Source organism: Humulus lupulus, chromosome 2 (genome assembly GCF_963169125.1).
Source record: "Humulus lupulus chromosome 2, drHumLupu1.1, whole genome shotgun sequence".
Lineage (NCBI taxonomy): Eukaryota > Viridiplantae > Streptophyta > Magnoliopsida > Rosales > Cannabaceae > Humulus > Humulus lupulus.
Genome location: NC_084794.1, coordinates 228,696,956 through 228,704,712, shown reverse-complemented (window position 1 = coordinate 228,704,712; position 7,757 = coordinate 228,696,956). Strand labels below are relative to the sequence as shown.

Genomic DNA, 7,757 nt, shown 5'->3' with positions numbered 1-7,757 from the left:
AAGTATTTATTTCAAAGTGTTATATAGCCGTACTAAATTGGTAGCTATGAAAATAGTCTTTTTAGTGTGCTTGGTAGTTTTCTGGAAGAAAAAAATGAATTTAAAATTAACGAGCCAAAAACATTGGTAATTTTGCCATAAATTAAATTGGCCTAAATAAAGACCTCAATAACCACCAAAAATATTAATTAAAAAGACACGTCAGCTTTTAAAATATGACGTGTTATTCAGAACTGGCAACTATCGAATAACAACCACACAACTGTCAAAACGGAACTGGAAGAAAGATAAGCAAAAACACTCAGAAGAGAGAGCGAGAGTGTGTGTACGGACATGAGATCATTCATGGCTGGAACTGGAACGATCCCAGCTTCGTCTTCTTCGCATATTCTCTTCTCTTCCACTTCGCAACTACGCCTCTCTCCTTCCCCTCTTCTTCGCTGGGGTGACCCAACCTACAACACAGCCTCCGCCGGCACTGTCCGATGCCGAACGAAGCCGAGGCCTGCGGCGGTGGTGACTCCGTCGACGACGGAAACTGATCTTAAAAGCCAAGGGAGCGAGAAACATGAGTTCTACTCTATCGAACACCTTACGACGTGGCTGTTGAAGCAAGAACAAAGCGGTAGCATAGACGCCGAGCTCGCCATCGTCCTCTCCAGCATCTCCTTGGCCTGCAAACAGATCGCTTCGCTGCTTCAGAGGTCTAGCATTACTAACCTCACCGGTGCTCATGGAACCATTAATATCCAAGGCGAAGATCAGAAGAAGCTCGATGTTATCTCGAATGAGGTACTTCTCATTATTTTTAGTCCTGAATTTTTGTTTAGTATATTTACATGTGCAAATTTATGTGAGTGGTCTTTGACTTTCAGCTCATTGAAACTAGCATTAATTTGAATTTTTTCGTTTACAATTAGCTAAACTGAACTGGAAAACATGCTAATTTAAAGTCAGAGTGTGAATTTGAGCCCATTAGTTTGAATTGCTCTTGATTTATGGGGCTAAAAGTGTTATGAACAATATGCAAATTTAAAGTCAGTATTAGAGTGTAACATATTAATTAATTCATAAGAACATGAATTAGTCCGCCTATCACTGATTGGTTTTGACATGGAATCCAATCATTCTTATCAGTCGGCAAATGTGAACTTGAGCTCAATGAAAAGAATTTCTTTATCGCTAATCCAAGGAAGATAGTGGGTGCAATTGCATTGCAGAGGAGAGCAGAAAAGAGAAAGAGAGAGTGAGTGAGGTCATCGTGTAGAGAGGGCTTGAGAGAGAAAATTCTTGTATAACCAGAGTTGTCATTAATTAATCTTTGTGTCAATTGTAGAAGGATTTGTGTGAAGCTACTAGTATCTATGTAAGTCTTTGGATTTCTTCCTAGTGAACCAGTATAAAGTTTGTGATGTCATTTTATGTTCTATCATTTGTTATGGCTGCCCATTGTTTCTTGCTTCTATTGATGTTCTCTCACTCCATTTTGCTGTGCATACTTTGTTTTCTGGTTTTTCTGGTCTATGTAGTCTACAGTTTCGTTATTCCTAATTTGAATTTCTCAGTTTTGTGTATAGCTGAATTTGATTATTGAAAATCTTCTTGAATTTTTGGCAGCTATTTTGCAGTTGTTTAAGGTCTAGTGGCCGAACTGGAATAATAGCTTCAGAGGAGGAGGATGTGCCTGTTGCAGTGGAAGAAACTTACTCTGGAAACTACATTGTTGTGTTTGACCCCATTGATGGCTCTGCCAATATTGATACTGCCTTAACTACTGGCTCTATCTTTGGCATATACGGCCCGGACAAGCAATGCCTTGTTGATCTTGATGATGACTCCCCGGTAATATTCATCTTTTCTTGAAATTTCAATATAAGGATAACAAACTTAAAACAGCAACAACCCTTTTAGTAGAGCCTAAGCTGATCTTATGTTCTGTAGTCTTCAATGCCTGTTGATTTGAAACAAAGAGGAAAACCTCATGTTCTAGTGTTCCTATCAGGACCAGAGGTTAAGCAGCTTCTCATTTAGGATTCCATTTGGTCATAAGGATTTGTTTTGAGGCTGCTGAAGAGCTCCAAGCAACATCTCTGAGCCTGAAAACAAAAGATATCAAACTTAAAGCAACAATTACCCTTTTAGAGCCAATGTTGATCTTATGTTCTGTAGTTTCAAAAGCCTACTGCGTTTGAATATCTCGGGAGAGAATGTTCAAGTTCCTATCAAGACCAGAGGTTAAGCAGCTTCTCATCATTTGAAGCAACAGCCACCCTTTTAGAGCCAATGTTGATCTTATGTTCTGTAGTTTCAAAAGCCTATTGCGTTTGAATATCTCGGGAGAGAATGTTCAAGTTCCTATCAAGACCAGAGGTTAAGCAGCTTCTCATCATTTTGGTGATAAGGATTTGTTTTGAGGCTGATGAAGAGCTCCAAGCAACATCTCTCTGGACCTGCTTAATCTGTTCAATTTAATTTAGATACATATAAATATATTTATATATATGCGCTTTATATCATTACAATGAAGTCATTTTCTTTCTCTTCTTAATACAGCTAGATGAAGCTAAAGAGAGGTGCATCGTTAGCGTTTGCCAGCCAGGTAGCAACTTGTTAGCAGCTGGATATTGCCTGTATTCAAGCTCAATTGTATTCACTCTTTCTATAGGGAAAGGAGTATTTGCTTTCACCATGGATCCTACTTATGGTGAATTTGTTTTGACACATGAAAATATTCAGATTCCCAAAACTGGGAAAACTTATTCATTCAATGAAGGAAATTATGACCTTTGGGATGAAAAGCTAAAGAACTATCTCGACCACCTTAGGCAGCCTGGTCCCACTGGCAAGTCCTATTCTGGCCGTTATATAGGCTGCCTGGTTGGTGAAATTCATAGAATGTTGCTTCGTGGTGGAATCTATGGGAACCCCGATAACAAGTATAGCAAAAATGGGAACTTAAGGCTTCTGTACGAATGTGCACCGATGAGCTACCTTGTAGAACAAGCAGGTGGGAAAGCTACAGATGGTCAACAAAGAATTCTTGATATCATGCCATTGGAGGTAATGTCTAAATCTTCATAGTGAGTAAACTGTATGCAAATTCAGTTTAACTCTTTCGCAAGTAGTTTAGGACACTTTATAAGACTAGATAACATAACAAACTAGGTAACATAACAAGACTTTGCAGTTTGCAAGCCTAATTCTAGCCACTAAATGACTGATATTCAATTTATTTGACCAGGTGCACCAGCGCACACCAATTTTCATTGGAAGCGCAGAGGAAGTGGAAAAATTAGAGAAGTATTTGGCCTGAGAAAAATTTGGTTTTATTTTGTTTTTCAAACTATTGCAGTTGATTTTTTTCATTTTCTTGCAAGTATATATATTACATTTTTCATTCCTATTATTAAGACATGCTTTCATATTCGATTATAACCTCACATGAGATCAGATAACCTTATTCAAGAAATACAGTACCCCAAACTAAGAATACTACTCGAATTATGTTACTTAAGACTTGCAACAAAGTCATTAGAAATGACAGTCAGAACTTTGATGGGGCCAATCAAGTTGAATTATAAGTGGTCCTTTAATAAGTAATACAGTTTACAGCTAGCTCATTCATCCATTGTAATTTGTAAGCTAAATGAATAATATATCAATGTTTTAGATTTATGCCCCCAAAATAATGATGGCTGGGAAATATGCTACTTGATGCATTAAAAATTATAAGCATTAGTCATTAACCATTTAAACTGTCTTTGTATACATGATTCTTGAATTACGGCAAAAATGACTCGTGTTAACACCATGTGTTAATTTTGAATAAACAGTCTCAGCTATTTGGAAACGACTAAAGGAAAAAAAAACCAAATATTTGATAGTTGTTTGTGCCAAACTCATAGAAACTGTAGCTTAGGCTATACATTTCTTCTTCCCGTGTACAGAATCTAATTAGACAACTCCTTGTTAATTCATCATATACTTCCTATTCTATATTGACAAAAAGGAACTTCAAATAACTCGTGAATTTAAATTACTTGGCAATTGATCTAGAATTATATTAGGCAATAGGAGATAGTGGAAGAGAATTGTAAGTCTGTATCTCCGTACTTATTTCCTCTTTTGCAGATGTATCAAGGTCTGGTGACCCTGGTGATATAGATTATAGAAAATCTTTCTTTCTTGTTCTATTTTTCATAATATCAAGTCATTAGAAGAGGCACTAATCATGATCACACAAGTCATGACCTTACATCCTAGACAAAAGAATATGTAAACAGACTAACAGTTAACTTTTATACATCTATGTTAATTAAGTGCGGGTATATCAGACCATAAAGAAGTAATGCCTACTCTCCCAGTCAGTTTGTTGCAGCACAGTTCTGATCCAGAGAATTCCCACAAGTTTTTACTGCAAATTCAATAATCATTTCAATAAATCAACTTAGATCTAACAATAACGAATTGAAGCATGTATTAAGACAGTTGGAATGGTTATATACCAGGACTTATAATTTTGATGCATCTTGTCACAGATTTTAGAGCTGACATAGAATCCGGCCCTGCAACATTGAAACTTGTAAACTTAGTTTCTGATGAATGGATGAATAAATGAATGAGATGAAAACTATACAACTTTAAGAAGGCCAGCTTGTTCACCTTGCATACTCATATCTTGTGATAATACTTCTGTCACAGTAGAGAATTCTGACATAACTTGGTTAGACCCCATATAGCCACACATTGATTCAGGGGATGAGCTGTGTATGATTTAGATGGAAAAAAGAAATCAGGCATGAAAATAAAATTAAAACTTATACAGAAAATGGAAAGATGAAAAAACCATATGAAAAGCACAGCAAAATGAAGCAAGGCAATACCCTGAAATGGTGTCCATAGAAGCACCTATAGGTAGTTCGCAAGAGTAATCCATTTCTCCACACTCAAAATCAAAAGCACCCAACATTTCAGTAAAGGAGAAATCTTCTCCAATGGCATCAAAATTAGGCAGATCAATGTCAAAAAGGTCAATTTCCTTTTCAGACTCAGATGTTGAAGTCTGCTCAAAAATTGGTTCGCCTGACCCTAAATTCACCAATGAGTCAGAATCACTAAAATCAAGTCTTCCTTTCACATTATTGCTTATTGTCTGCCTCTTTGAATTTGTCTTGACTGGCGAGGAAGTGGAAATGCACTGGTTTTTCTCCATGTAAAAAGCCATTTGTTTACATGGACTCAGCGTCACTCTTTTGGATGATGATATTACAGTGCATCTTGTTGGGGTCATCTCTGTGGGAGTGCTAGCATTGCTACATTTAGCAGTGGAAGAAACATCAAGAGGAGATGTTGATTTGTCACTTTGAGAGGAATTTGCTCTTGGGGGCGTCTTGGGAACAGAAGCATTTGTTGGAATGGAGAGTGAGGGCTGATTGAACAAACACTTGGCCACACTTGATCCACTAGCCACACAGATGTTTGGTGATGATTCAACTGCAGAAGCGGGAGCCTGAGTATTTTCTTGACTATTAACTGTGCTACCATATTGTGGAACTGCTTCTGCATTGGAAGAAAAATAAATGTAATTAAGCTTATGCAATCGAAAAACAGAAGCATTAAGTAACAAAGATTACGTACACCACCACAGATAATCCTACCTTTCTCTGGAAGTGAGAATTTGCTGCAAGATCTCTTCGCAGCTGGAGGAGGGGCATTTGAAATAATCTTGGGGTTTTTTCTCTTATTATTTGACAATGAAGATATATTTGTAGGTTGAGCATTCGTGTTGGAAGGCATAGACATTGAATGTACAGTTGGATTGTTGTTCAAAGGAAACCCTAATTTGAAAACAATAAGAAGAAGAAAAAAAGTTACCACTAAAGACACCAACCTTCCAAATTCATCAAAAAAAATCCCATAGCAATTAAAACTTAGATAACGACTTTGTAAAGAAAGTGACAGCAACAAAAATCCATAAACATTTCAAGATTCAGGATTCACATCTAAGAAAAAAGAAATCAACTTTCACTAGTGCCATCCGTATTGATAGTTCATCCTAATCAACATCACTACACTAGTAAGAAATATGTATAAACCAACATTGTACCATCTTCAAGATTCATGAGCTTTTGTTTTCAGTTCAATTTGAACATAAATCGAAAAAGGTAACTGGGATGTAAATATGATGTACCTGCTTGAGACCCATTAAACGGCTGCAACCGAGGAGCCATAATCGCTGGCTTAGGAGCTACAGAGGAAATCGCGGCCGGCACAGACGAGCTTCCACTAGCATTGTACGCAGACATTGCATTTTGCATACTCTGCAACAGCGTCTGGACCCGGAACTTCTCCTGCTCAAGTCGAACCCTTTCTTGATCCACCATTAGTTTCTGTGCTTTCAAACTTATATACTCGTTAATTATTTGGCCGAGACCCAGTATTCCCTTAGTCGCCTGAGAAAATCAACACAAACCCATTAAAGAAAACCGCAAGAAATCGAAACCCCAGATCACAAATTTCCTAAAAAAAAACGTACCTCTTGACTGGGAGATTGAGCAATGAGGGAGGAGGCTTCAGTTCGAAAAAGAGAGCGAGTTTGAGAAAATTTATTGTCGAATAGATATCGATCGACGATGAAAGCAATTTGCTTCGGAGTTACGTCTCCGGTACCGAGATTCTGAGAAGACTTCTTCTTGACTCTGGGTTGTCTGCTCATTGTTGACGAAGATGGAGGGGAAATGGGTTGTGAGATCTGAGAAAGAAAAATTGCAGAGAGAGGAGAAGAAGAAGAAGAAGAATAAGAAAAGGGGTTTGAGTTTAGATCAGAAGAAGTGAAAATGAGGGAGGAAATAGGCGGAGAATGGAAGAGAAAAAAAGAGGGAAAGAGTGAAAGGGAGGGAGGGAGATGAGTCGGAAGAGTAGAAAAACGCGGGAGCTTTTCAAATTTTTGGAGGAAAAACCTCTCTCTTACTTCTTTCTTTATTATTTATTTTAGCGGTTATCTTGATTTGACTTTCCCTCCAATTTAAGCTCAAATTAAATGAGGATTTTTTTTCTTTAAGTTTTCTTCTATCATAGATGTATCTCAAACAAAATATATAATACTTACAACTGAGCATAAAATCCGAAAAATTAGAAAAACTGTATACACCGACCTTCCGAATATTGAAAAAATCGAAACCAATTAAACCGAATATCGAAAAAACCGCCACTGTTCGGTCGGTTTGAAAATTTTGTGTGGACCGACCGGCGGAACCGAAACCGACCGAACAATATAATATTATATAATTATTAATTATTGAAATTATTAAATAAAAATAAAAAAATCTGAAATTATGTTCTATATATTTATGTTTTAAAAAGGAACAAAAATAGATTCCAACAATCCAAAATTTTTAGTTTTTTAACTAAAACTTTCAAAAAAAATAATAATAAATTCGGTTTGGTCGATCCAAAACGGTCGGTTTTTTCTTTTAACTGGTTTGGTTGGTCGATTTTTGGATTGCACAAATCCAGACCGAAAACCAAATTCTGAATTTTATGTTATGAAAAAACCGCCCAAACCGACCGATGTTCACCCCTAATAATACTGTATCTGCAAAATATGTTTTGAAAATATACCAAATATATTTCCTACATATTTACAAAATATTTGGAAAAAAAGACAACTATCAGATGCAGCAAAATATTTTGTCAATAAAAAATTAGCAAAATAATAAATAATTAAAGAAATTTATATGGTTTTGTAAATGTATTAA

At 36.6% G+C, this 7,757-nt stretch overlaps 2 protein-coding genes across 2 annotated transcripts; one reads left to right on the top strand and one right to left on the bottom strand.

The window, feature by feature from the left end:
* Positions 1-270: 270 nt before the first annotated feature.
* LOC133819025 (fructose-1,6-bisphosphatase, chloroplastic-like) lies at positions 271-3,435 on the top strand. Its single transcript, XM_062252164.1, has 4 exons — positions 271-792; positions 1,618-1,842; positions 2,554-3,060; positions 3,242-3,435. The coding sequence occupies exons 1-4, from the start codon at positions 334-336 to the stop codon at positions 3,311-3,313; spliced, it is 1,263 nt and encodes a 420-aa protein (XP_062108148.1). The 5' UTR covers positions 271-333; the 3' UTR covers positions 3,314-3,435.
* Positions 3,436-3,916: 481 nt separating this feature from the next.
* On the bottom strand, positions 3,917-6,939 carry LOC133819024 (uncharacterized). Its single transcript, XM_062252163.1, has 7 exons — positions 6,536-6,939; positions 6,191-6,452; positions 5,658-5,837; positions 4,884-5,559; positions 4,663-4,763; positions 4,506-4,565; positions 3,917-4,414 (listed from the first exon to the last, which is right to left on the bottom strand). The coding sequence occupies exons 1-7, from the start codon at positions 6,713-6,715 to the stop codon at positions 4,365-4,367; spliced, it is 1,509 nt and encodes a 502-aa protein (XP_062108147.1). The 5' UTR covers positions 6,716-6,939; the 3' UTR covers positions 3,917-4,364.
* Between the last annotated feature and the right edge of the window lie 818 nt (positions 6,940-7,757).

Excerpts from the sequence above, each read along its gene's own strand:
- LOC133819025 (XM_062252164.1), top strand. The coding sequence starts at position 334 with ATGAGATCATTCATGGCTGGAACTGGAACGATCCCAGCTTCGTCTTCT. Across the intron at positions 1,843-2,553 it reads ATCTTGATGATGACTCCCCG|CTAGATGAAGCTAAAGAGAG; the intron begins GTAATATTCATC and ends TTCTTAATACAG. Across the intron at positions 3,061-3,241 it reads TTGATATCATGCCATTGGAG|GTGCACCAGCGCACACCAAT; the intron begins GTAATGTCTAAA and ends TTATTTGACCAG.
- LOC133819024 (XM_062252163.1), bottom strand. The coding sequence starts at position 6,715 with ATGAGCAGACAACCCAGAGTCAAGAAGAAGTCTTCTCAGAATCTCGGT. Across the intron at positions 6,453-6,535 it reads CTCAATCTCCCAGTCAAGAG|GCGACTAAGGGAATACTGGG; the intron begins GTACGTTTTTTT and ends TGATTTTCTCAG. Across the intron at positions 4,566-4,662 it reads ACAAGATATGAGTATGCAAG|GGCCGGATTCTATGTCAGCT; the intron begins GTGAACAAGCTG and ends TCAATGTTGCAG.